We start from the raw sequence: 27906 nt of genomic DNA on the forward strand, positions 1-27906 counted from the left end.
GGGAGGGGCTGCCACAGAGAGCACACAAGTAAGAACCGAAGTATGTGACTGGACTTGGTTCTAACACAGGCGATTTTATTACCCTAAATGTCTTGGAATCCCTGTTGCCTCTGGCTCCAGAGGTCTCCAGGCTCCAGCATTCCCGGACAGCCATCTGCAGCCAGGCTGGGCGTTCTCCGGCAAGTGGCAGTGACGTGAGTCACGGGGGCGGTCGCCAGGAAAGCTGCCCAGGAGGTGGGCACAGAGTGATGGCCACTGGGCCCCCTGGGGTTTGTGGTGGGGACTGGGGGGCAGCATTTCAGTGAGGCGAGTGAACCCTGAGAGCCCAGGTTGGGCCAGGCCAGGGCTGGGCAGAAACGAGCCTGGTGCTGACTGCTGGGCAGGGCTGTAATATCAAAACCAGACATTGTCTCTGGATGGAAAGAGCATGCTGGGTCCTTTCTTGCAATCCTTTTCATTTAGGTAAAGGAGCAATGAGGTCCAGATACATAATTCTTTCCTTTTGTGAAAGCCCACTCCCATCCAGTGAAGAAGCCCCAGGCATACTCTTGTGGGCATTTATTAATGTCACAAACAAAGCATACTTTATTTTTATTTGAATTGGCCAATGAAAATGTTCTACATGAGGCAAACACTTCATCATGAAATTTTTAAATGAAAAATAAATAAGCTCCATCCTACATATATCTCCAGCTGCCACATACAAATAGAGGACATCAGTTGTAAAGTAAATAAGTTAAAATAAATAGTTGTAGGATAGTCTGACAGGTCCAGTGTAAATCACCTGTTCCCTCCCTATCTTTGTTCCAGGCTCCTTCATCTGTTCACTGTAAGAATATTACACAGTCCACTGTGGCCCTTATTGAAAGAGCCCTTGATGTCCACATCTCCAAGTTATGTTCTGTTGGGAGGACTGGGTGTTCAGTCTAAAACAACAGTTGAAGAGCAGAGGTCAGCAAGGTGAAAGCCCAGGCCTCTTACCCCCATGTCGTCTTACATTTCACCTGGAGATATGGAAGCAGGTAATTCCCAGAGCAAAAAGCAACACACGCCCATGAAGCAGCAGCATGTGAATAACTGTTGTGTCTGAGACCAGTGATGTTGGCAAAAGTTCCCTTTGTACTAAGAAATGGCAATTTCCAACCTGGTCTCAGATTAAATTTCACCATGAAGTCGCTGGTTTTGTTAAATGAGTTGGGTTAGTTTAAGCTTCTGAATTAGAAAACAAACCTTCTGGAAAGCAGACTTGAGGCCACAAATGATAAATATACAAGGCACATCCCATTAATCAGCTCCACAGGCAGACATTACCAATTGATCACTACATTCCTTTATCTCAGATTCCAGCCCCACACAGCACTCCACGCAGTCTGTGCCAATCATTTATGTCCTGTGTTCCTGCCTTGAGAATCCCAGGGACAGGGGAGCCTGGTGGGCTGCCGTCTATAGGGTCGCACAGAGTCGGACACAACTGAAGCGACTTAGCAGCAGCAGCAGCAGCAGCATTTGAGATGAAGTTTATTTACTAGCCTTGGATCTTCTCTATGTTCTGAATGTTCTGTAGAAAGGAGTAGATACAACATAGGCATTGAACCCATGATGCCAGCTATGGGTTGGGTGCCTTCAGACTTGTCATTTAACTGCTTTAAAGCTGTGTCTACTAAATGGGAAAGGCCACCTACTCAGAGTTGATAGGAAGATTGGGATAATGTATGTGAAGTGCTCAGAATCGCACCTGGCACACAGGAGGCATATAATAAATGGTAGCTGTCATAATCATGTTATTATTTTAAGGCTATTGACATTGATAATAGAATTGATGATGACATTTCCATTAAAAGAAGGAAAGCATAATATTATATATTAGGTTGAACCCTATGAAATTGATAATTATTTTCAACCTACAAAAACAAGAATTTCTTGTTCAGTGTTATACATAATGATGCATTTCATTTATATCATGTACTTGTTCTAACTTTGTCAAATTGCTTCCTTCAAAGACTGCCCCCAGAGACATATTCTTAAATCAGCTGCTAGAATAAGCAAAGAAAGCAGTCTAGTACAGAGGATGAGGACCTGTATTTAGTATCTGGTATCTAGTTCCATACCCTTTTAAGGCCTCAGCTTTCCCATCTGTAGACTGGGAATACTTGTGCTTTCTTTAACAGGAATTTTGTGAATGTAAGAAGTGATGGATGGGAGAATGCTTTTTAAAGCTAAAATAATCATACCCAAGCAAGGTATTATTAATTCCATTAGACTGTGCCACTTCAGAAAAGATTAGCATTCAAAATTTTAAATCATGTTTTTCTATAGAAAAATCACATGTAAAAGAATAGAGAATTCATGCAATCATGCCAAATGATCATCAAAACTGATCTTGATGATACCCTCAAGTGGATATTAGAACTACTAAGTAAACACATAAAGCGCTTTGTCACTAAAAATCATACCTCATCAAGATGAAATAAATACAGTAACAGGAACAGTGAGAACCAGTGTGTTTACAAGTGCCTCAAATGTCAAACTCTTACATTTATACCAGAAATTAGAACAACTCCCAAGGAAGACTGAGGAATTGTCTGCTTGATTCCTTGGAGGTCTTTAAAATGGGTTGGGAAAGTGGGTTTGATTTTGGTGCCATTTTGCTTAAACATAGGGATATAAACTTGATGACCTCCCAAAGCCACTTTGAGACCAACAGCTGTATCGATTCGAAGAAGGGAACATTTTCCTTTTGCCTTCGAGGGAGGTTTCTGTCCCATGTCCTCAGCCAGGGTGATTAGTTAGTATTGGAGGGTGATGGCACATGGACCAGCTACTAGCAGAGGTGAATATGTGGCTCCGTTCCGATCCGGAAGTTTCCTCCCCTTGTGCAGTGAACTGGGGCCAGCGCAGGGCACTTGGGCCGGGGGGGTCATCTTTAGTCAGCCTCGAAGGCGCTGTTGGTAGCTCCCACATACTCAGACTTCTTCTTGTGCCTGGTCCACATTTTCCGGAGGATGCTGGGCATGCCGCAGGGAGCACTTCCTGTTAGCGGGAGGGAGGCTTCTGCTCCCTGGGGGAGGGTTGGAAATTCTTCCGTCATCTTCTTGAGGTGTCTGGATCTACAGAAAAGCCGAGGTGGGCAGGGAGAGTAGTCACTCTGCTTAGCCTGACTGTTAACTGTTGCCCTCGACAAGTGTAGCTGGAACCCCCGTTCCTCCTGGGCCCCTATGACCTGTGACCACATGGAAGGTCACCGCTGGGCCTCATGCAGGAATGACAACCCTCACCCCGCCCCAGGGGGTCCTTGATGCGGAAGGGAAGGAGGTGAACCTGGGACCACCGGCGCATGGATCTCAAGTTCTGCTCTTGTTCCAAACTCTACTCTCCCACCCCTGCCCCGCCCCTCAACTTGAACGATTTTGCTGGAAAGGTCAGACGTCACCATGCGTCAGCTCTTGAAAGTGAACTTACTCTATGACCTCAGTGACTTGACCTCGGCCACCCTCAGTTTCCTCACGTGTAGGATGGAGATAATTTTATCTAACTCTTGGGGGTTTTGTGAGGGGGGAAGTAAGACTATATAAAGCATCCGGCACGTTGCTGACTTCAATAAAGGTTCATTTTCCTCCTCACTTGCTCTCCTGTAGTGAAAGAAGCGGCCTTTGTTTTCTTTTCTATAGCCAGGGTCCAGGAAAAAAATGACATGAGAATATCTACACTTAGGGACACAGGGGCCATTTAGAAGAACGCTTTGCAGTAGAGGCAAACGGCTCATTTCTTGAGGGGGTTCATGTTTGCTGGTTACTGCAGCCATCAGCAGCAGCCTTACCTGCTCAGAACAACTTGCTACCAGAACTTAATGCAATTGAAATTAGATTTTGGGGACTTCTCTGGTGGTCCAGTGACTAAGACCCTGTACTTCCAATGCAGGGGCTGTGGGTTCTATCCCTGGTTGGGGAACCGAACTCCCACATGCCTCAAGGTATGCCAAAAAAAGAGAAAGAAATCATACTTTTCTCTCATCACATCTCAATATGTCGATGGCTTGGTTTTTATTGTTTGTCCTAGACTGCATTCTTTCATCTAAAAGGGCTTCACACTGGCCTGGTCCTCCCTTAATTCCCTCAGCTTTTAAGGTGTGCACCCCTTGGGCTGATATGATAGCCCATGGTCCCTCATCTGTGAGCATGTCACATGTCCCCAGGCATGTGTCTTTTCCATTAGCATATTGTAAAGCTTTTTGAAAAATGATGCAATCATTGGTGCAAGGTCTCCACACATTATCTCATCCAGTTCTCACAATAACCCCTGGAGTGGTTATAATCATCCCCATTTTTTGGTTTTGTTTTTAAAGAAATGAGGACACAGAGGTCTGAATAACTTGTCTGAAGTCACAGCAAGTCAGCGTCAGTGCCAGCCACCCAGGCAGAACTGAGTCAAGAGCCCACACTCTTCGTCATCCCCGAAGCCACTTTTCTGCTCCCTCCAAGTCTGGAGGATTGTAGTGAGGGTGTGGCTATCTTAGTGTTCCACTGAAGGCAGTGGGGTGGTCCTTGGGGGTGTGGGTATTGCTCTGGCTATTCTAGCTGCTGGTTCTAGAGCAGAGTTGATAGTAATGTTGTTGTTGTAGTTTTGTCACTCAGTCTTGTCTACTCTAGCCGCCCATGGACTACAGCCCGCCAGGCTCCTCTGTCCATGGGCCTGCCCAGGCAAGAATACTGGAGTAGGTTGCCACTTCCTTCTCCAGGGGGTCTTTCTAATCCAGATATCAAATCCTTGTCTCCTGCATTGGCCGGCGGATTCTTTACCACTCAGTCACCAGGGAAACCTTAATAGTTACATGCAGGTCATGAATTTGGTTTGAAACCTTTGTATCTTATGTACTTTTTACCTGGGCAGGGGGCCTGAACCTAATGTGTGAGGCATTTCAGGAGGCTCTGTGTATGGCCTGTGATTGTGTGTATGTGTGTGTGTGTATGTTAGTCGCTCAGTTGTGTTGGACTCTTTGAGACCCCATGGACTGTGGCCCACCAGGCTCCTCTGTCCATGGGATTCTCCAGGCAAAAATACTGGCATGGGTTGCCAGTTCCTTCTCCATGCCCTGTGATTAATTTATCTAATTAACCAAAATTCCTCCCAAATGACACTTCTCCAGGTCTAAAGAGTGGCGGTAATAAAGTAGAAACCATCAAAAACACTTGAGCTTAATCCTAGTGAAACAGTCAACGAGGTGCTACAGAGACCCGGGATTATAGCCCTCATTAGAAGGTCATTTATGGCTTCCAGGGATTTTGTTTCAGCATCTCTGTGGGATCTGTCAGCCAGGCCACCTGTTACTCTTCTGCACAGAATGGGAGCAGGTGGGGAACCCCTGGGAGCTTGCTGGAGGCACAGCACTTACCCTCTGGTGAGCACAGCTACGTTCTCCGAGCCTGGGGCTGCCGCCTCCAGGACCGTGGGGGCTTTCACGGAGATCCGGGCCACTGGAGGCATCTGGATTGTGAGAAGGGAGAGTGAGGTTGTTGCCCTGTCACCAGCTCCCCCACTGGCTGGAGCCACTGGAAAGGGCATTGGCTAAGCTGCTGAACCGGCATCAACCTAGGGCAACGGACCTCATTCCGCCTTGGGCCCTAGGCTCCCCTAGGGGGGCATGTCAATGCAGCACTGGGCCCACCCTCGCTTCTGACTCAGTAGATCTGATGTTGGCCTGAGAAGCCGCCTTTCTAGTAAGTTCTCAACTGCTGCTGGTCCCCAGACCCCACTTTGGGAACCACTCACCTAGAGAAACTTGAAAGTGAGCAACTTATTCTAGCCCAAGGCCTCTGTCCCCCTAGTACCCCCGATCTGTGTCCACTTTGTTGTCAAATCCTGCAGGTTCTCACTTGGAAATGCAGCCAAGTGCAGTGACATTCTCCTCCACTGAGCCTCAGGGCCAGTGACCCGGGGACAGGATCTCCTTGTTTCCCACCAGACCTGCCCCACACCCCAGGCCCCTCCCAGATTCGCAGGGCCTCCCGGCTGAGGGTGGACCGAGGTCAGCTCTGTCCCCTGCTTCATGCGTGTGTGCTCAGTAGCTCTTTCATGTCTGACTCTCTTGTCATCCCATGGACTGCAACCCGCCAGGCTCCTCTGTACATGGGATTTTTCAAGCAAAAATACTGGAGTGGGTTGCCATTTCCTTCTGCAGGAGATCTTCCTGACTGAGGGATAGAACTCAAGTCTCCTGCATTGCAGGCAGATTTTTTACCTGCTGCTCTTTAAGGTCCTCAAAACAGGACTCCCCCTTATCTGCCTCTGTTTCCCCGACATGTCCCAGCAGGGTTGGTCCTGCCTTTTCTGATGCTCACCCACAACTCTGCATCCTCACCCAACCTTTCCTTCACTCTCTGGATTGAGCCTCATCTCTGCCTGCCCTTCAAGGCCACTTCCTCCAGGAAGTCTTCCCTTAGGCTGGAGCCCAAGTTGATTTATCTCCATCTCTTGTCCTCATGGCACTGAGTCCCTGTGTGTCATGTTTTGGCAACCCACCAATTCCGTGTCTTTACACTTCTGTTTCCTCTGCTTGTGCAGTCTCCCCAGGAATGGCTTGGCTTGGATCAGGGTCTGGGACTTAACCCTTTGCTGGCTCTCCTCTTAAAGGAGGTGGTGAATGCTCAAGAGACATGTACTGAGTTGAGAAGGAACTGGGGCCCTGAGCAGGGCCAGGTCCAGAGTTTGTTCAGTCAGTGGATCTCCCTTTTGCTCCTCCACCCCAAGCCCCAGGGAAGGCTTAAGGTCACTACATTCCTGGAATTGCTGGAAAATTCCAGGTCAAGGACACCAGGATCCACCTTCCCCTGCTCTCCCGCGCTGGCCCAGGGTTGTGGGCAGAGCCACTGTGCCACCTTGTGGCCTCTCGGGAGCTGTCCCTCCGGTCGTGCCAGTGGCCAGAAAATCGCTTCTTCCCTCTCTGTCCTCCGTCCTGTTTCCTCCAGCGCATATTAGCATCCAGTCAGATTTGACTGTGTGGGCTCTGAATTGCTCTCCCCACCCTGGGATAGAGGGCCTCTGAAGAGCTGCAGGACTCCAGCCCTAAGGTCTCAGGCCCAGAGGAAAGGGTCAGTCATGCTGCTGCTTTGCCCTCTTGCTGCCTCTCCATTGAGATTACATCTCCATCACCAGCTTGTCCCATCCCCTCTCTCTCTGACTTCCCAACTGCAGCTACCTCTCCAGGGTTGGGGGCAAGTTCATCCAAGGTGATGGACTGCCCTCTTTCCCTTAGCCAGGGCTTGCTGGGGGCAGCGGTTCAAGCTGTCAAGCCTGACAACCTTCACTTTGTGGCAACAGCCAAACCACCCTGGGTTGCCCCTGGATACCGGGTTGAGTCAGGGAGCTCTTGATTGTCCCATCGCTGCCCTTTGGGCGATTTTCCTAATACAGGGATGACCTAAATGAAATAATTGAATTAGATTTCCTGCCCAGACCAGGAGTGAAGCACTCACATCTCTGCCCAGTCTGTTCCATAAAGACGAGCAGATGGCTGAGACATTCTCTCCAGTCTGTTCTAGTTCTCATGATCCATGAGTCTTGAGATCTGATGCCCACAGAGTCCAGGACGCCCAAGCTGACCTCTCCTTCAGCCACCACTTCACCCCTTCTCTGCTGACCCTGAGGGTACCCATGTTCCTGCCCGGAAGATGATGAGGGAGATGTGTTTTCACAGGGTGATGCTGAGCTAGACCCAGACATGCACTATGTGATCCCCTTCAGGAAAGGACAAGCCATCCAGCTAGGGGTGGGTGGGCCGCAGGTGGCTTTTGGCTTCTTCAGGTGTCCTTGGCCGCCAAGAGCCACCTTGCCCAAGGTCACCCTCTCCTGGGCAGCCCGCATGCCATGACAGAGCCAGGGGAAAATATAAAACCTTGGTCAATTGGATCCATCTCGGGCAACCCCAGTGGACGGCACTTGCCTCAGTACTCCCGGAGGAGGCAGTTCAGGGTTCCCTCTGAGATGATGGTGTTTTGTGCTTTCACAGAACTCGAGATCCTTGCATCTCTTTACCCCTATAGCTGTCTCTGGGAATTGGCCAGGCACCTCCACCCAGCAGGGACTTACCACAGAAACTGCCTCCCCCCGCCCCCGTGTGAGATGTCTGCTAGGTGATACCTTCTGTTTGCCTAAGAGCTGAATATCTGGCAAGAAAGAGAGCAGCAGCCAGTGGTGTACCGCTAGTTGACAGGCTTTAGGAACAAAGAACCCTCAGCTGCAGTTTTCTGATAATCCCCAGGCCTGGGACAAAGGATGCTTGTTCTCCCTTCATGGCACAGATAAGGCGAGATGTTTAAAGCCTGGAAGATACAGCTAACCAGGCTAGATTACTTACCAAAGCTTTGCCATATGTTCGATTCCCACACAGATTTGCTGATTTGGGTTCTGATGTCCCCACTGCAAAGTTGAACGGAGGGGATGTTACTCGGTGGTACTCTTCTGGTTCTGCATCAATTATATTGGTAGCTAATCAAATCACAAATGTAGGAATTTCTAAGGGCCTTTTTACTGAGTGGCAAAATCACGAACTAGGGTCAGGATTGGGGCGACTGTCGAGTGGGTCACCTGCATTAAATGAGACAATGTTTATGTGTCTTATACTCAGCACATCACCTGACACAGTAAATATTCAAAAATATTTACTGGCACTCTTCAAGGGGCTAGAACTAAGATTTAACAAGATCACATGTGTGAAGGTGTTCAGTACAGGGTCTGCCTGTAGTAGATGCCCAGAGGATGCGCCCTTAGCTCCTCCTTCCTTCCTAAGGAGTCACATCACATGATATTATCAGGCGTTAAGTCTTTACAGCTGGGATCAATCATTTACCCTGCGCTCTTGAACGCACCTCTGTGAAAATGAGCCTTCCTCTCATGGGAGGATCGGAGGTTATCAGTGTCCTGAGACACTGGACTGAGATGTAAGTGAGAACCTTCTTTCTGTGCCTTTATTTCTGAGGCCCGTGCTTCTGGGAATCCAGGTGTTGAGCTGAGTAGCTAGTGATGGGTGGGGGGAAGCTGGCCTTTGATGGAGTCCCTCCTGGGGAAGATGTTCCTGGCAGAGCCCCATCCTATCAGACTATAGCATAGAGAACACGCCCATCACCCCACGGAAAGCATCTCAATGCTAATAAAATGAAGTCACAGGCTACCAAGATCAGACCACGATGTGTCATGCTCTGGCAGAAGTGCTGACAGTAGCTTGTATTTTTCAGTATTTACTGTGTCAGGTGCTGTGCTGAGTGTGGGACACACAGACACCATCTCATTTAATTCTCACTACAATCCTCACTCCTCCAATGTGCTGTGCTCAGTCATGTCCGACCCTTTGTGACTCCATGGACTATTAGACTGTAGCTCGCCAGGCTCCTCTGTCCATGAGATTCTCCAGGCAAGAATACTGGAGTGGGTTGCCATTTCCTCCTCCAGGGGAATCTTCCCGACCCAGGGATTGAACCCTCATCTCCTGCCTCTCCTGCATTGCAGGTGGATTCTTTACCACTAAGCTATTGGGGAAGTCCTTACAGGCAGACATAATAATAGGTGAGGAAATGCAGTCTTTAAAGATGCACAGCAATTATGATGAAGCTGGGTGAGGATGACTGAGGGAATGGCAAGCTGACCTCTTTGGTTGTCTTGCAGGGCTAGGGAAACTTGACCGAGGGAACCCCTAACCCATTCTGGGAGGAGTTTTTCAGGCAGAGAGACCCAGGGAGGGCAATCCACAGAAAGGACCGTGTCAGGGAAGGTCCAGGATATAGCAGAATATAATGAGTGGTCACAGCTCAGGGTTGTTCTGTGTATGGATTGGCGGGGACAGAAGTGTCACAGGAGGTGGCCCCGGAGAGGGAGCAGAAAACTGGGTCCTACAGGGCCTTGGGTGTGGTCTGGAGGGCAGCTGGGGGTGGGAGGACACAGTGTTTAATGCAGAGGGATAACAGATTCTGCTGTAGAAGGACCCTCCAGCAGCCTTGTGGAGGGAGAGGGCCTGGTGGCTGAGAACCAAGGTTTGCTGCTACACACCAGGGATGAAGGAAGTCTCACCCAGGTAGCCTGAAGTTGGTACTAAGAAGAGACGAGACCTATGTAGGAGCTGACATTGTCAGTGATTGGTAATGTGGAGTAGGGGTGGGGGAGGACAAGGTGGGAGGTTGGGGTCAACACCCCAGCGATTTACTGGAAAGATGGATAGCGACCCCAGCTGAGAAAGGAAGAGAGGTTTAAAGGTGGAAGACAATCACATTTGCACAAGTTAATTCTGAGATGTCTGAGGCCACTTTGGTGGAAAGGTTCCACCAGCCCAGGAGGTGGGGTATCCCCTTTCCTGGGCACCTAAGGTTCACCTGCTCAAAGCTGCAGGCTGAGAGGGTTTCTCAGCTGGGCCTCTGCCTTCAGAGTCCTGCTATGTCTAAGCTTCCTCAGGGCATATTTCTGCCACATGAGAAGGCTGCAAACCCAGGAGCCTCCTCCTGTAGCTCAGGAGAGAACTGGGTCTCCAGATGTCAGATCCCTGAAACACATGTCCTTCTCAGAGGAGGATGGCAGACTTGTGCCTGAGGCCGGTGCCCAGCCTTTCTGGGGAAGAGCACTTGGGCCTGGCTTTGACTCAGACACCCTCCCTCCCTCTCACCCTCCCCTGGAATCTGTCAGATTGTGGGAGCTGAGGGAGTTGAATCCATGCCCAGCTCAATCTTTTTTTTTTTTAACCTGACTCGCACATTCCCTGCATGAGCTGACTGTCACATGCCGGGCAGAGTCCCCTCATTTCATAACTTAGTGTTCTCTCCTCCAGTCCAGGCTTCCACAGGCTGCTTAGGGAGGAAAGGAGCCCCTGAAACTAGGCAGTTGGAAGACATTATTCTCTGGAGGGGAAGAGGCAATTAGCTGGGAAACCAGGAGACCTGATATTTAATCTCAGTTCTGTTGCTAATGAGCGCTGTGACCTACGGTAGGTCAGCTATTTTCCATGGTTTCCATTTCCTCTCCTGTAGATCCACAGCAGGGGCTGGCAGAAATCTGTGGGCTTCCACCTTCAGGGTCCAATAGAATCACTGGGGAGCAGGCATGTTAAGACAGATGGCTGAACCCACCCCAGAATTTGACCAAACAGGTCTTGGGTGGGACCCAAAATTTGCATTTCAAGCAAGTTCTTGGGTGATTCTGCTGTTCCTGGGACACCCTTTGAGAACCACCCATCAGATTGTCTCTAAATCCTTGGTCATCAATATGTTGTCTTGGGTCAACATTGTCAGCATCATCTGGAAGCTTATTAGAAACAAAATCTGGGGCCTTACTCAGTCCTGAATTAGACTCTGTATAAAAACAAGATTCCCAGGTGATTCTCTGGTACATTAAAGTTTGAACAACATGGCTGTAAATTCATTTTATGATTTTATGGAGAAGGTATTCTTTTTTTCTACACACAGGAACCCATCCACCCACCCACCTATATATAGACAGAGAAAAAAATTATCTCCTCTTAATTTGCAAGGCAGATTGTGGTTTCCCTCATGCTTTCATTTTCTGTAAAAAAGACATATATGTAATCACTTAACTAGAGAATATAGCTTGATTTATGGGTTCTCATACTTAGGCTCGTAAAAACAGGATCAGTGTGTTTGTAACCAAAGAAGCTTTAGAGATCTAGTCTAAGATCTATGAAGGAGGAAAGAGGGAAGATGGTTGGATGAAGAGCCATACTCAGTGGAGTCTAATTTCAGTTCTTGTAAAATACAAAATAGTTGACACTCCAAAGCTTTGAAAAGGACGTCCAAGACTTTTTGTGTATTTCTGGACTTAAAAATATGAATAACTATAGGCTGTGGGCATAACAGAAATAAACTAAACCAGGAATTAAAGGCAAAACACCATCAAGACTTCAGCAAGCTAGACACAGATTCCTATTTAACTGCTGGAGTGGGAGCCATTTTTTAAAAATAGTGTGGAAGGTAAGACTCTGTTTCCAACTTTCAAAACAAATTTGTTTCTAAATTCTTTTTATAAATTGTTGAAATAGTTTAAGCCATTCAAATTTTAAAAAGTGGGATTTTAAGATGGCAGTTGATGAGTCTGTATAATTTCATACACACACATACAGCATAATGTAAGCTTCTTTTACTTCATAAGTCGTGTCTACACCGGTTTCCTCTCCCCCAGAGTAGAATGATTTTTATCTCCTCCTGAATCCCGCGGAACTGCCTCTGGAGCTAGGTGGTAGATCAGGCAGACCCAGAAGCCAGTGGTTTAAGGCAGAAGGTGTTTTGTGGTGCGGCGGTGCGTGGGGCCAAGAGCAGGTGCATTCAGAGCGGGACCAGCATGCACTGCGGAAGGCAGCGGCCCCACCCCAGCCATAGGTGCACCGCTCACCCGGCCTGATGGAGGACCCCAGGGAAGACCGCGCCGTGGTGGGAGCAAAGCCAAGCCAGGACGCAAACACCGTTGCAGCCACTCTAAGTGGGTCACTGCCCCTCAGGGAGGTCCCAGGGGCCGCAGAGCCGGGATGCACCTACCAGGCCTGGCGGGAGTCTTGGCCGGATGAGGACCCTGCAGCCGCGGGTTCTGGAAGCGGCCCGACCAGCGGCCCTCACCGTCGCGGCGGTCGGTGCGGTGCGGCAGCAGCTCCACGGGCCGTGGTGCGTAGAGGTCCGACTCGATCACCACCTGCGGGGAGGAGGAAGAACCTGAGTCACCTTGTTCCTCTCCTCGAATCTCAGAACCCCCAGCAGAGGCCCAGGCCTGGAACCTTGTGCCAACTTGGAACTGCTGGAGCTGTTGTGGGGAGCCGTGAGAAAACCTGGGGGAGACTGGTCCGAGACAGTGAACCGTTGTATTGAACTCCAGCAAGTCGAGGGGTACCACGGTGCAGGAAGATGAGGCTTCTGAGGGTTCCCCACCAGCTGTCCCTTCAAAGAGTCAGGCCCCCAGTGGAGGCCAGCTCCCTGCCTCAGAGCCAAATATGGTTTAACAACAGGACAGGAATATTTTGGCCACCTGATGGAAAGAGCTGACTCATTGGAAAAGACCCTTGGGAAAGATTGAGAGCAGGACGAGAAGGAGGCGGCAGAGGATGAGATGGCTGGATGGCATCACCAATTCAGTGGACATGAGTATGAGCAAATTCCAGGAGACAGGGAAGGACAGGGCAGCCTGGCATGCTGCAGTCCACAGGGTTGCAAAGAGTCGAACGCGACTGAGGGACTAAACAACAAAAACAACAATTTGAAATGGGGATGGCTCTGGAAATTGGGGTCTTGCAGCCTCTGCATCTCAGTGGAAGCCCTTGTTCATGTAGGCCATGGCTTTTTGGATGCTCCATTAGAGAGACCTAGGGAGAGGACTTGGGCCCCACCTGACACCCTGGATGTAAAAAGAAAGAAGCTGTTGGCAAGTGGAGCAGGCACGGTTCCTGGATACTCACACTTCCTCTGCTTTGCAGAATGCCTGTGTCAGGTGGAGCTGTGACATGAATTTCCGTGACTTGTGGCTGATAAGTGGGAATTCTGGCAAGCTAGAATAGAGTGCTACATGCTAAAGTGTTTTCACTACTGATCACCTGCTGAATAGTTGTTTGGGGAAAAGTACATTAAGAAGAATACCACTTTTGTCAGGGTCCACTGAGATGGGCCTTTAAAATTAAAATAAAAATATTTAAATTATTGAATAATTTAAATGTAAAACTTTGAGACAAATAGTGTTATATTTTATCTTAATTTGAGGGTGAGGTGACAAAGGGAATCTCGACAGCTTTTGGGTCTTATCCTGCCTATTTTTTATATATAGCTGCAAATGACAATGGGCTCATTCAGTCCCGTGAAGCAGGTAGAACCTCCAGCATTACACAGAACCTTCTCTGAGGTTTGGATTCACTCATTCTCTTGCTCACTTGCTCCTTCCTTGCACAGACATACTGCGAGGGTATGTTTGTGTTAGATCCTGGCACGGGGTGTATCTGATGAGGTGGACCTGTCTCAGCCCTTACAGTCCAGGCTTTGATGAATTCCCCTCTGTTGTCTGCAAAAAACAATTGTGGTTGAAGCTGAAGCAAATAAGACTGAATTTTAAATATTATAATAAGGTGATATTTTATCTTAGTGGAGGAAATTTGGACCTTTAATAAGTATCAGGCCACTAGAGAAAGTGGATTCATGACCACACTTCTCATACCAAAATGAGCATCAGACAGGTCAAAGATGAATGTTAAAAAAACAAAAAACAAACACAAGATTATGGCCCAGTATAGCATTTGTTACAGATAATAGGGAATTATCCCTGTGTACATAAAACTCTTGCCAATCAATAAAGAAGAAAAAAACAGTAGAAAAATGGGGCCAGAAACCAGCTGGCAATTGATAATAGACATACCAGTGGCCAGTAAATATGAAAGGTGCTGGACAGCCATAATTAAATGGAAATTAAAACCAAGTTGTCTTTTCTCCTATCAGATTGTTGTTGATGATGAAGAAGATGAATCTCCATTTGGGGTCATGCAAACAGGAGTTCAGACCCCAGGTCTGGTGCTTTGAGACTCCATGCAGTGGGGTCATTCTCTGGGTCATCCTTGCTGGTTGGGGCACAGTCCCTGCTGGCCGTTCCCAGAGATTTCAGGAACACGGCAGGCTCTTCCCTCATGTCGTCCATTTCCTTACCAGTGCCTGATCACGTCCCCAACAGAGGGAGGGGAGCTATCACTCTTGGCTTCCATTTATCACAAATAGTCCTTTGCTTAGAAAATTAATTTATCCCCAATTTAGTCATATCTGGCTTAGGAAATTAAATCTTCTCAGGCCCATTTTGGGAACTAGACTCATTAATTTTTTGCCTTTGGAGAAAGCTGATGATAATTCAGGACCATTTAAAACTAGGTCCCTTTCTCCTCTAGGCACTGCTGGAGGTGGGGTTTTTCCCTAATAATTTAAAATATTCTTTTCCACCTTGGCTTTATTGAGGCATAATTGACACATATAGTTGTATACGTTTGAGGGGTACAGTATGTTGAGTTGACATGTTTATAAACTGTTAAATGATTAGAAGGGAGGTGTTTCTGCTGATTTCTAGCAAGCCTTTTCTAGCAAGCTGGATTTCCAGCAAGCCTGGGGCAGCACTCACGGACCCTACACCAGCAATGGGTCCCCCCCGAGTGTGGACTTCCAGGTCAAACAGGAGAGATGTGAGCCCCGTTACTGGCTTTAAGACCTTTGACTGTTGGCCTCTTGTCACAGGTATTTTAGATTTTACTTTCCTGCTCTCAGCATTCCTCTAATGAGGAGTGAGAACTGGTGTGTTTTCCAACCCATTTTGTAGAACTAGGAAGTAAGGACATGAAAGCCTGTGAAGTCCAGGAGGACAGCCTAGCATTTCCTCTTCAGAAAAGGATTCCTGTGGCTGATTCATGTTGATGTATGGCAAAAACCATCATAATATTGTAGAGTAATTATCCTCCAATTAAAATGATTTAATTGGATTCTTTACCATCTGAGCCACCAGGGAAGCCCAAGAATACTAAAGTGGCTAGCCTATCCCTTCTCCAGGAGATCTTCCCCACCCAGGAATTGAACCAGGGTCTTCTGCATTGAAGGTGGATTCTTTACCAGCTGAGCTACCAGGGAAGCCCAAAATAAATTAATTAATTTTAAAAAAAGTTCCCTTTGAAGAACAAGAAAGGCCCCCTTTGCACTCCCTTCTCTGCACTGTGGAGGGGAGACGGGGAGAAGGAAGGGGGAGGGAGAGAGTGCAGAGGCTTCAGCTATTGGGAAGGGAGCCCCGCTGGATGCAAGTTTCCTGGGGTGGGGATGAGGCTGGGTTCTTCCCAGGTCATGACCTAGGGCCCTGGCCCTCAGCAGATTATCTTCTTGGCCCTGAAGGATGCCAACGCAGCAAAGGAAAGAGCAGAGGCCTCACCTCAGGAGATTTCCCTTTCTCAGCTGGCCTTGTGCTTCTGTCTCATGCCACACAGTTGGGGAGGCTCTGAGAGGCCTCGGGACAGTGTGTTAGGCCCATGCCAGGGAATGGACAGCTGGTTCTGAAGGCTCCCAACAGTCTGGCTTATTCTCTGGTCTAAATGACCCAATCTAAGTTCCTTCCTGCCTCTAGTTTCAGAACAAACCAATCTGGGATCAGGCTCTTTAGCTCCTTGACCACAGGGGTAAGACTGGGGAAGGGGCAAAGGGGAGACCAGTGTTTACTGTTGGGTTTTCCTTTCTGAGGTTAGTGAATCGCCTGCTGAAAGTAGACAATGAACTCGTGTAACAGCTATATTCTGATAAGTTGATGCTCCTTGGATGGGCTCATGTCAGAGACCTTGGGGCAGGTAGGGAGTCATAAAAACAGGTGGGACCTAGATGATGGAGGATCATCATCATTAGGGGCTGATAGGATCCATAGCAAAGTTCTAGCTCAACTTTCTAATTTTATACACAGGGAGACTGAGGCCAAGGGGAGCCCTGTGTCTTCAAGGTTCAGACCATGGTTTCATGAGCCCTAAGGTAGTGCTGACATCCAGGTAAGAATTTTCAAGTGCAAATTGTTTGCATGGTGCATTTTGAAAAAATCAGATCACCAGAAAGAAAAATCAGATCAGCCCTTCTCCACAAGATTGAAATCTGGGGCAAAAGTGACATTTGCAGTCTCATTCTTCCATCTTCCCTGTGGCGGTGCCACTGCTTATTATGAAGAGGCTGTGAATCTTGGCGCCAGTGGCTCCATTGAACCGAGAGGCCTGACTGACCCACGCTTTAGTGTAAATCTATTCCTTTAAGCTACTCTTACGTTGTCTGTAGCATCAGGATAATCAGAATGTCAATTGTTGTTGTTCATTCGCTAAGTCATGTCCAACTTTCTGTGACCCCATGGACTGTAGGCTTCCCTTGCTAGGCTTCCCTGTCCTTCATCTTTCCCAGAATTTGCTGAAACTCATTGAGTTGGTGATGCTATCCAACCATCTCATCCTCTGCCGCCCCCTTCTCCTTTTGCCATCAATCTTTCCCAGCATCAGGGTCAATAACATTGCCTAAGAATCAGAGAGGGTGCGAGGGAAAAACCTAGTAAAACTGTCTAGAGAAGGGAGAGTGTGTGACTGTAGAAGAAGAAGATGTAAATTACGAGTGGCCCACAGAGGGAGAAACTGCGGCACCAAGAATGAGTCAGAGAGGAAAAAGATATTCGTAAAGGAAGAAAACTGACATGGTATGGTATAGTCCAAGGGGTGAGACTAGATGCAAATAAGAATTTCAGGGAAAAATCGTAAATACTGGTACGTAAGAGCAGTTGCAAAAGACCTTTCCTGTCTTTTCTAATTTGAATGTACGGCTGAATGTGAGTTTTATGAGCAGAGGATGAGTCAGGCAGTTAGGGGAAATCAGAAATTCAGAGGAGAGCTCAAAGGCCAGAGAGTGTTATTAAGCTCTCTTACCTGTAGGAAGATTGCATATTTGAAGACAAGATCCTAACTTCTGTTTTGTTTGTTTTTAAATAAAAGCAATTTTTATATGTTGTATTCATATACTTGAGTCATTTTTTTCTCAAAGTAAAAATATTTTAAACTATAAACATAGCAGTCTTTTTCAGAAATTTCCATTCCCAGGAAAGCTGAGAGCTTGGTTCTATGGAGTTTTGTTGTTTTGTCGCTAAGTCATGTCCAACTCTTTGTGACCCATGGACTGCAGCACACCAGGCTCCCTTGTCCTGCGTTGTCACCTGGAGTTTGCTCAGATTCATGTCCATTGTCTATAGAGCCTGGCTGAAGTCAGCTGGATGTTCCAGGAGGCAGTGCTCCATGTTTTGGGGGCTTCCCATACCTCATGCCTATGTGGCTTCACCTCTACCATGGAGAGTTGTCTCCTTTGTTTAGGTTCTGAATCCCTTGAGAAATTTCTTCCCTAGGACCCTATTTACCTCCTAAAAAGTATGATTTAGTTTCCATTTTATCCTCACAGTTCTGTCCTTATAAAGCTAGTAGACATTGGTATAAGCAGTGATTCAGACACAAACATTGTTTATGGTCAGGAATTCAAGGCAAGAACTTGGATAAGAACCAAACATTCCTAATTCCCAAAGGATCTTCCCTGAGTCATGAATGATTTGTGGTCCTTCAAATCCAGAATCCAGATATTTCTTAATTTACAATGGAGTTACGTCCTGATAAAAACCCCCAAAATATCGTAAGTCGAAATGCATTTTATACAACTAATCTGCCAGACATCACAGCAGAGCCTGCCTTAAATGTGCTTAGAATATTTATATCAACCTCCTCAAAATCCTCTTGCACAGTCTATTTTATAATTAAGTATTGAATGTCTCATGTTACTGGTTGAATACTGTACTGGAAGTGAGAAACAGAATGGTTGTCTGGATGCAGAATGGCAATAAGTATATCCTGTTTATATCCTTGTGATTGTGTGGCTGGTGGAAGGCTGTGGCTTGCTACACTGCCCAGAGTCACAAGCAAGTAACATCTGCCTGCAATGCTGGAGACCTGGGTTTGATCCCTGGGTAGGGAAGATCCCCCGGAGAAGGAAATGGCAACCCACTCCAGTATTCTTGCCTGGAGAATCTCATGGACAGAGGAGGCTGGTGGCCTACAGTCCACAGGGTCGCAAAGAGTCAGACACGACTGAGTGACTTAACTAACTGACCATGTATCGATAGCCTAGGAAACAATCAAAATTCAAAATTTCAAGTATGGTTTCCGAATGCATTTCGTTTTGGCACCATAGTAAAGACAGCAGTCATGAAAGTCAAGACATCATACGTCGGGGACCATCTGTAATACCAAACTTGAATCTGTTCTCAAAGTCGAAATTACACACAACCCCTCCCTTTTCCATTTTTGGGGACACCTGCTGCTTCTTGAAACTCAGGAGCTCTGGACTTCCCTGGTAGTCCAGGGGTTAAGAATCTACCTGCCAATGCAGGGGACATGGGTTTGAGCCCTGGTCCAGAAAGATCCACATGCCATGGGGCAGCCAAGCCTGTGTACCACAAGTACTGAGGCCTGAGGGCCTAGAGCCCATGCTCTGCAAGAAGAGAAGCCAGTGCAACGAGAAGCCCGTGCACCTTACTAGAGAGTAGCCTCTGCTCGCTGCAAGTAGAGAAAGCCCATGTGCAGCGGTGAAGACCCAGTGTAACCAAAAATACATACATAAATAAATTTTAAAAAGCACTTTCCTTTCTAGATTGTGGTCTTAAGTTTTTCGGGATCATGAGAAATAAGAATTCTTGCCTTAACAACAAAAAAACCCCATTAAAAGCCCTTTCTTTCTTAATATATAAAAATATTCTCAAAGGTCAATTTAAAAAGGGACATACAAGTGACAGAAAAATGAGCAAAAGATATGTCTTTTAACTCATAGGGGGAAAATATAAAAATCTATGAAAAATGAAAAATGATATTAATAATTAAATAAATGCAAATTAAAATAGTTTCACCTATCAGATTGTCAAAGAGTAACAACATTGATGTCATATAGTATTGGTTTAACTGTTCTGGTAAAGGAACTTTAGAACAGTTGCTAAGAATTTGGCAACGGCTATAAAATTTTTTCAGTGTTTATATCCTTTGAGCATTTTCTTTCTTTTTAAAAATTGACATACAGGATTATGTAAATTTAAGTATAAGGTGTTAGTTTGATGACCCAGCATTTTCATATCTATGAATTTACCCTCAAAAACATTTGCACAGGAGCATAAAAATACATTCAAGAGTATTTCTTGTGGCACTATTTTAGTGGAAAAATGGGGAAAACCCATTTATTGATGATTTGGTTAAATAATCTAGAAAACTTCAGATTAGGTTTGAGTGAAAAATTATAGTGCATTCATACAATGTCATACAGCCTCTAAAAAGAATGGGGAAGGTCTGTGTGTGTTAATTGGCATGTAAAGATTTTAAAATTTATTTAGTGAAAAAAGTAAATTGCAAAACAACATATTATTGAGCAATAAAGCATGATAACTGTGTACTGTTATATGAGAAATTTTCACTTAAAAATACTAGTGTTTATTGAATGCTCAGTATGTGTCAGATTTGGACAAGAACTTGAAAGAAAGAAAGTAAAAGTGTTAGTCACTCAGTCGTGTCCAGCTCTTTGTGACCCTCTGAGCTATAACTCTGTCCATGGGATTCTCCAAGCAAGAATACTGGAGTGGGTTGCCATTCTCTTCTCCAGGGTATCTCCCCAACCCAGGGATTGACCCCAGTCTCCTATATTGCAGGCAGATTCTTTACTGTCTGAGTCACCAGGAAAGCCTGAGGACTTCATGTGTATTAAATCATTTGTTCCTTCCAATAGTTCTTGGGATATATTCTCGATTATCCCCATTTTAACATTAACAAAGCTGAGTCCCAGAATGGTGGGGCTGTTTGCCCAAGGTCACAAAGCTAGAAATGGATAGAACAGAGATTTAAAACTAGGAAATGGATAAGAACCAGGTAGTTTGACTCTAATCGACATACCTAACCACTGTGTTCTTCAGCTTCTCAGGATTTTTCTGATACTATATTTTACATCTTTTTAGTGTTTGAAATTTTGTAATGGGAACATTGGAGAAGGCAATGGCACCCCACTCCAGTACTCTTGCCTGGAAAATCCCATGGACGGAGGAGCCTCGTAGGCTGCAGTCCATGGGGTCGCTAGGAGTCAGACACAACTGAGCGACTTCACTTTCACTTTTCACTTTCATGCATTGGAGAAGGAAATGGCAACCCACTCCAGTGTTCTTGCCTGGAGAATCCCAGGGACAGGGGAGCCTGGTGGGCTGCCGTCTGTGGGGTCGCACAGAGTTGGACACGACTGAAGCGACTTAGCAGCAATGGGAACATACTGCTTTAGAAATTTAAAAAGTAATAAATATATATAAAACAATGACTGAAACCTAATTTCACTTCCAGGACACTTAGAAAGTTTTTTTTTTTTTAATGGAGAATAGGATTTTAAAAATTGAGATCCTTAGAAAATCAAAATGGTGTTCTACAAAAAAATTGTGATAGAAATAGAAACTCCAGTATAAGCAAGAGGGAACAATTAGCCTTGAAAATAAATCTTTTAAAGTACAAAACTGTATTGAAAGCTTTTGTAAAGAAATCTGTAAGTAAAATGAGAAATTCAGCAGCTCTAAAGACGTGTAAACTAATTTTAAGGTAATGCATGTACTTATTAAAGTAGCAAAAAATAATACAAAAACGTGAAAGCCAAATGTTGATGAGGTTGGAGGTAAATGGAAAAGCATTGTTGGAAGCCTGGCAGTTGTTCAGAATTCCTGGTAATATGGGACAAAACTGTAAGCAGAAAGCATCTTTTAAAAATCACTGTTATATTGTCCACTTTAGCACAGTAGAAGAAATGCCAATGATGGATGGGTGAAACTCTTCTTTTACTTGTTAATACTACTTTGAGGCCTATGCACCACAGAATTAATCCCCAATAGTATTTTGTACAAATAAATTTATTGCACTGCTATTTATAGTAGTGAAAAAATGGAATATTACGAATGCCAACAACAGGGGAACACCTAGATCAAGGATGCTGTACCCATATCATGGATTCTGTTTAAGAAAAGAAGAAAATGTATATGTAAAACAAAAACTATCTGATGCAAAAGTGGGTCCAGTACAGAGCTTTTTGTTGTCTGGTTGACATTTGTCAGTTGTTTTGATTAAGTGGACAATGGACAGCGCAGCAGCAACCTGGGCTACAGAAAACCTTTCTGGTTAAGAGCGTGGATGGAGTGGGGCAAGTGAAGAAGCTGGACATTGCTTTTTAAATGAAAGTCAACAAAAGGATCAAAACTGAAGTTTTCTTACATTCTTGGTTAAGAGATGTTGAGAGCTTTTGACTCTTCTTCTGGCTGGACTGGTCACTGCAAAGAGAGAGAAAGGAATTGTTTTAGAGAACACCTATGAGGCTGAGAGCTTCCTTGGTGGCTCAGCTGGTAAAGACCCAACTTGCAATGAGGGAGGCCTGGGTTTGATCTCTGGGTTGGCCTGGAGAATTCCATGGACTGTATAGTCCATGAGGTCACAAAGAGTCAGACACAACTGAGCGACTTTCATTTCCTGAGGCTGATGCAGCTACAGTAGCAATACTGAGAGGCTATGTACCTGGAGTGGCACAGGACACAGGGGAGGGGGGATGGGAAGAAGAGAAGGATGCAACTGCAATTTTAGATGTTCCTTGATCAAATGCACCAAAGTTCAGAGCAGTACTAGTCACGATAGCCCAAAGGTGAGTCATTAACAAATGAACGGATAAACTCAAAGTGGCATAGACATACAATGAACTGTCATTCAACTTAAAAAAAAAAAAAAAAACAGAATGAAATTCTGAAACTTGCTCTAACATGGATGAACGTTGGGCTGGAGGAAGGAGGGAATGGAGGGTTATGATTTCATGACTACAGAGCACCAGTTTGAGAAGATGAAAAAATTCAGGAAACAGACAGTGGTGATGTTTGGACAACAATGTGAATGTACTTAGTGCCACAGAACTGAACACTTAAAAATGGTTAAATGATAAAGTTTTTATAATGTACATTTTACCACAATGAAAAAACTCAGAGTCAATTAGCCATAAAAAGTTCCTTGGTTGGGAAAAGGTGTTTATTTGGTTGGAGGTGGAAACACCCAGGCATCTCTTTTGCACATTGATGTTGAGTGACTTAGAAGTGAAATCCTGCCATGTCATTACCCTGGAATGGAAATGACCTCTTGTCAGAGGTCAGGTAAGAGCTCAGGTGAGAGCTCTGTTGGTGTTTTTTGAAGAGTGAGGGCAGCCCTGAAGCCAGGAGAGCAGGGCACTGGTTGAGCCAGGGGTCTCCACTCCTTTCACTTCGGTGTGAATCCCAACTTGACCAGGGTCAGTGACTCATCCTCACTCCCTGTACTCATCTGGAAGATGGGCGTGGAATTCACAACCACCTCTGAGGGCTATGTGCAGGCATGCTCAGTCATGTCTAACTCTTTGAGACCCCATGGACTGTAGTCCTAAGGCTCCTCTGTCCATGGGATTCTCCAGGCAAGAATACTGGAGTGGGTTGCCGTTTCCTCCTCCAGGGGATCTTCCCATCCCAGGGACTGAACCTCCTGCATTGGCAGGGGAATTCTTTATCCCCGAGCCACCTGGGAAGTGCCTGCAAGGGTTACAGTGAGGATTAAATGGACTAATCTTTATCAAGTCCTTAGCTTGGTGCCTGGCAAAGAGTGAGTTCCCAGGCTTCAGGGGTGGTTATTAAGATTATCTGTCTCTGCAAGGTAAGGGCAGGTGGAAGGAGACTGTACATCCATCAGGAGTTCTCCTTCTAGAGTTTTCTCCGTTTCCTCCTGCAGTTCCCCAGTTCCCCTTGCCAACTCCGCCCCACTGTTGTTTATTCCCAAGAGAATTATTCTGAAGGCCGTTCACCCTAGAATTAAACCCACTGGTGTGCTTCAGGAAATAAGTTCTGGTATAACTTCTTGGTAAAACCACAGATTTTTATCTTTTATGTTTACTGTGAATTGTGCCTGTGAAATCTTTCCCTTAAGGGCTCCCCTTCTCTCTGGGAAGTGAAAATACACACTTGTCCTCAGTTACAGACTTGGTCTCTGTATTGTGCCTTTTAACTACTTAAACACTGTAACACTTGCTGTTGCCATATTTTTGTGAGAAATTAAGATGACTCAGCTAAATGCATAGATTTAGGTTGAACCCAGTGTGTGTGTGTGTGTGTGTTGGAAAGAGGGATATAATACAATCATAGGTGTGATAATGGCTCACATTGGCCTTTAGTAGGTGATGGACAGCTTCTTTCCTTCTCATTCACTTCTCATAACAACTCTGTGGGGTTGGGTCTCTTCATTAACTCTATTTCATAGGTAGACACTGAGGGTTAGGGCTACACAGATGGGGTGGTGGAATACAGCCTCTGCCTCTGAAATTTTGCTCTGTGAATGTTTGGTTCATTGCACGTTGAATATAGTAAACAGGAGCATTTGGGAAAGGACACACCAGGGAGAACTATAACCCTTGTTAGAGGAAATCAAACCAACTTGTATTTCTAGAGGCAGGGAAGGGTGGGAATGGGATGAAGAGTTACGAATCTATCTGATAAGCAATGACTTAGGAAGACCTGGCAGGCACCGTCTTCTCCCACTGAGAGCCTGAGGCTCTGGAGGAGGTGAGATGAGACAAAACAAGGTGTAGGGAGAGGCAGGCTTCTTCCACTGACAGTCTAATATAACACTGTAAATATCCCTTTCCCAGAGAACAGCTTCCTGAGCAGTGACATGACCATGAATACTGATGACTGGTTTAATACCCGGAGGTGGCCGTGAATAAAAATGGCAAGAAAGAAATTCAAGGTTGTGTATTTATCTTTGACTAAGCATATTCATTGCTGTAAATCTGGAATAAAGAGAGAAACTACATTGTAAGTGATGCATTGGGTTGGCCAAAAAGTTTGTTCGGGTTTTTTCCATAGCATCGTATGGAAAAATTCCCTGAATGAACTTTCTGGCCAACCCAATATTTAATGGTGCTTACCACCTGCCAGGTACTGTTCTAGATGCTTTACATGTCTTCTATATCTCAATTCCACCCCCCCACCCACAATAACCTCAGGAAATAAGTTCTAGTTCTTCCTTTTTTTATAAGATTGGAAACTCGAGCCCAGAGAGGTTGAGTGCCTGTCCAAGGTCACACAGCCCACACGTGGTGGTAGGTCTCTTGATGAGCCTGCTAAGCCAATGGATTCAAAGGCCCTGTTTTGAATGATTCTCTTCAGGTGAAGTATGACTTTCCTCCTGAATTGTATAAGTTTTTGATTTAAAAGGGCCATTCAGCTTTGAGGATTTTCTCCCTTAAAATTTTTTTAAATGGAAAACATTTATAGAAAATGGACATTTTAGCATTTTTGTATTTGCTTTCAATTTGTTTTCTTCTCATGCAAAAGAAATAGCAAGCGAGAGGGCAGCTTTGGTCCCCTTTTTACCCACCTCTAACTCTACTTTCCTCCCTCCCCAGAGCTACTAATCTCACTAACTTGGTGTCTTTCCGGCCTGTGGTTTTTTTTTAATGCTTTTCTCTAGATATGTGTGTATAAACAATATATAGTACTGTTTCATATTTCCAAATTTAACAATCTTTAGCCTGCTTTATTTCCCTTTCAATGTTATGCTTTCAAGTTATTCATTGCTGTAAATATAGAATAAAAATAGAAATCACTCTGTAAGTGATGTATTTAATGGTGCTTCCTACCTGCTGGGTACTATTCTATATGCTTTATACGTTTTGTCTGTATCTCAATTTTCCCCCATATTAACCTTGGAAGATGAGTTCTAGTTCTTCCTTTTGTACGAGATTGGAAACTCAGGCCCAGAGAGGTTAAGTGTGGACCTGTGTCCACACACATAGACCCAGTTCATCCCTGTTGACTGCTGTGGGGTCTTCCAGAGTCTGGTGACACCACCTTTAACCCCTTCCCCTCTTCAAGAACATGTAGGCTGTTTTCAGTTTTGCCCTGTGAGCATCCATGTGTATTTACAGGACTGGAACTGCTGGGTCAGAGGGTCACCTTTGACTTTTCAGGTACCTTCCAAAATCTCCAGAGAGTTCCAACTTTAGCACGTGGGCAGACTCCCCAGTTCTTTTTCCTTCCCCTCTAACTGGCAATAAATGTCTAAAGCTGAATTTATGTTCTGCTGGCTGTCTCTCTGCGGCCAGACTGGGTCCCTCCCTGCCCCCCAGCAGTGGCCCTGTTGATGGCTGACATGGGAAGAAGAAAGGAGTTGTTTGAACAGAGGGGTCACTGCACCAGCAGATATTCTGACCTTTTCATTCAGTCTGACAGTGAGACCCAGGGCTAAGCCAGGGTCCCGGGCTCTCCCAGCAAGACAGGGGCTGCAGGGAGAGCGCAGGGGCAGCAGAACAGAGAGCCGAGTCCTGCAGGTGGGGCGAGGAAAGTGTCCAGAGCCACAGAACCCTGCCTGGGACTGGACACCGTTCCCCTCGGAGCAGCAGGGCTTTTACAAAGTCACACCCTCTGGCAGTGCCAGTTCCAGGTTAAGTTTGGGAGCGTGGCCCTGGGGTCTGTGCGGAGGCCAGCCTGAGTCAGAGTATTCTTGGACCACTTCATCGGACCACTGCCAGCAGGCTCCCCCCTCCTGTTTCACGGCACAGTGAGAAATCATACTTTAGAGCCAGCTGTTTCTCAGTTCGGAACCCTCTTGTTCCCTGGAGAAGAGTCTCTCTCCAGCTGCCCTGGGAATTTTGTTTTCATCCCTGTTTCCTAACACAATGGCTCACTGTCAGTTTTACTCAGCATATTGGGTTTTGCCAGTATCGAATTCAGTGTTTAACTGCCCTCCTTTCCCCCTTGATGGATTGTTTCTCAATGACCGATGTTCGTCCATGCCCCCTCCCCTTTTCAGAAACACCCACAAACACCATCACAACAGAGGCCATCCGACCTCAGAGACCTGAGGGTAAACGTAGTAAAACAGCACGTGACTGTCTTTTACCCTCTGACCGAAACAGCCACGTTAAGGAAACAGTCAAGGGCAATTTTACTCACCCTTGGAAGGAATCACGGTGGTGAAAACTTCTATATTTTCATCACTGCAGCTGTAAATCTGATGCATCGTTTCAGCCTTCTCTCCCCAAAAGTGCCCGGGGATGGGAGGCCTCTCTCTGAACCCCTAGTCGCGAGGTCTCCTAATCCAATCTGGCTCTGGGATCATTGTGCCTGTTCACAAAAGACAGGCTGGTGCTGTGATCTCATTTCATTCCAGAGTCTTCACTGCAACATTTTCTAATCCCATCTGTCTTTTTTTTTTTTTTATGAATCCTATTATTGCAAACCTTTGATGGAGCCTAGCGCTTCAGTCCCCTCCCAGCCAGGATGTATTTAACATCTTTATTTTGCCGTGCCTGCTGCAGTGGATTTGGAAGTCTTTTGTGAAGTGGTGATGAAGTGAAATCGCCTACTCGGTTAGCGCCAAGCGTGGCTGGAGGATGATACTGAAAAGGAAACGTGATTTTTGGTACCGGCAGTTCCCCTATCATTTCAGAAATGAAGAGGCTTTTTTCCCCCTCCCCTTTCCAGAAGAACTGGCTATTCAGTAATTTGTCATGTGTTAATTTGGCTTCCTTCAAAGTTTCTATTTTAAACAAAAGGGCTGTTCTTCCAGAGCGTTCTTGCCTCATGCCAGTACATGACAAGGCTGACATTTCTAGAGAGCTGTGTGTTTTTTGCACCTCCTTGTAGAAACCTGCAAGTGCTTGCAAGGATGTGGTAACAAGCAGCGTCTGACACTAGAGATACCTGACTACAGGGAGGTTATATTTCATTATCCTAAATATCCTATTGTTCTCTATATATCCTGTATATCTCATATTTTATCCTATACACACACACACACACACACACACACACAGGTGTATTATGTCAAACCCATTGGCTTTCATTGCTCTGTTACAGATTTATTTCTTCATACCAATAATGATGATGATGTAAAATTTTTTAAATTTATTTTATTGAAGTATAGTTGATTTCTGCTGCACAGCAAAGCGATTCAGTTATACATATATTCTGCTTCACATTCTTTTCCCTTATAGCTTATCATGGGGTTATTGAATGTAGTTCCCTGTGCTATGCAGTAGGACCTTGTTATTTATCTGTTCTATATAGAATAGTTTGCATCTGCTAATCCCAATTAATCCATTCCTCCCCCACCTCCCCTTTCCATTGGCAACTGCAGTTTGTTCTCCATGTCTATGGGTCTGTTTCATAGATAAATTCACTTGTGTCGTATTTTAGATTACACATATAATTGATATTATGTGGTATTTGTCTTCTTCTTTCTGACTTACTTCACTTCGTATGGTAATCTCTAAGTCTGCCTGTGTTGCTGCAAATGACATTATTTCA

General features: G+C 45.7%; 1 protein-coding gene across 1 annotated transcript; it reads right to left on the reverse strand.

Moving 5' to 3' along the window:
* Positions 1-472: 472 nt before the first annotated feature.
* Positions 473-27027, reverse strand: VXN (vexin). Its single transcript, XM_005892940.3, has 6 exons — positions 26551-27027; positions 21809-21864; positions 12522-12672; positions 8351-8412; positions 5390-5481; positions 473-3107 (listed from the first exon to the last, which is right to left on the reverse strand). Exons 1-6 carry the CDS (start codon positions 26615-26617, stop codon positions 2924-2926), a joined length of 612 nt encoding a protein of 203 aa, XP_005893002.1. The 5' UTR covers positions 26618-27027; the 3' UTR covers positions 473-2923.
* Positions 27028-27906: the final 879 nt, after the last annotated feature.

This window comes from Bos mutus, chromosome 14 (assembly GCF_027580195.1).
Source record: "Bos mutus isolate GX-2022 chromosome 14, NWIPB_WYAK_1.1, whole genome shotgun sequence".
Lineage (NCBI taxonomy): Eukaryota > Metazoa > Chordata > Mammalia > Artiodactyla > Bovidae > Bos > Bos mutus.

Bases quoted from the DNA above. Each gene is read 5' to 3' on its own strand.
- VXN (XM_005892940.3), bottom strand. From the start codon at position 26,617: ATGCATCAGATTTACAGCTGCAGTGATGAAAATATAGAAGTTTTCACC. The intron at 8,413-12,521 runs GTAGGTGCATCC...TCAACTTTGCAG, and splicing joins CAAGACTCCCGCCAGGCCTG to TGGGGACATCAGAACCCAAA. The intron at 5,482-8,350 runs GTAAGTAATCTA...CTCACAATCCAG, and splicing joins GAACATATGGCAAAGCTTTG to ATGCCTCCAGTGGCCCGGAT.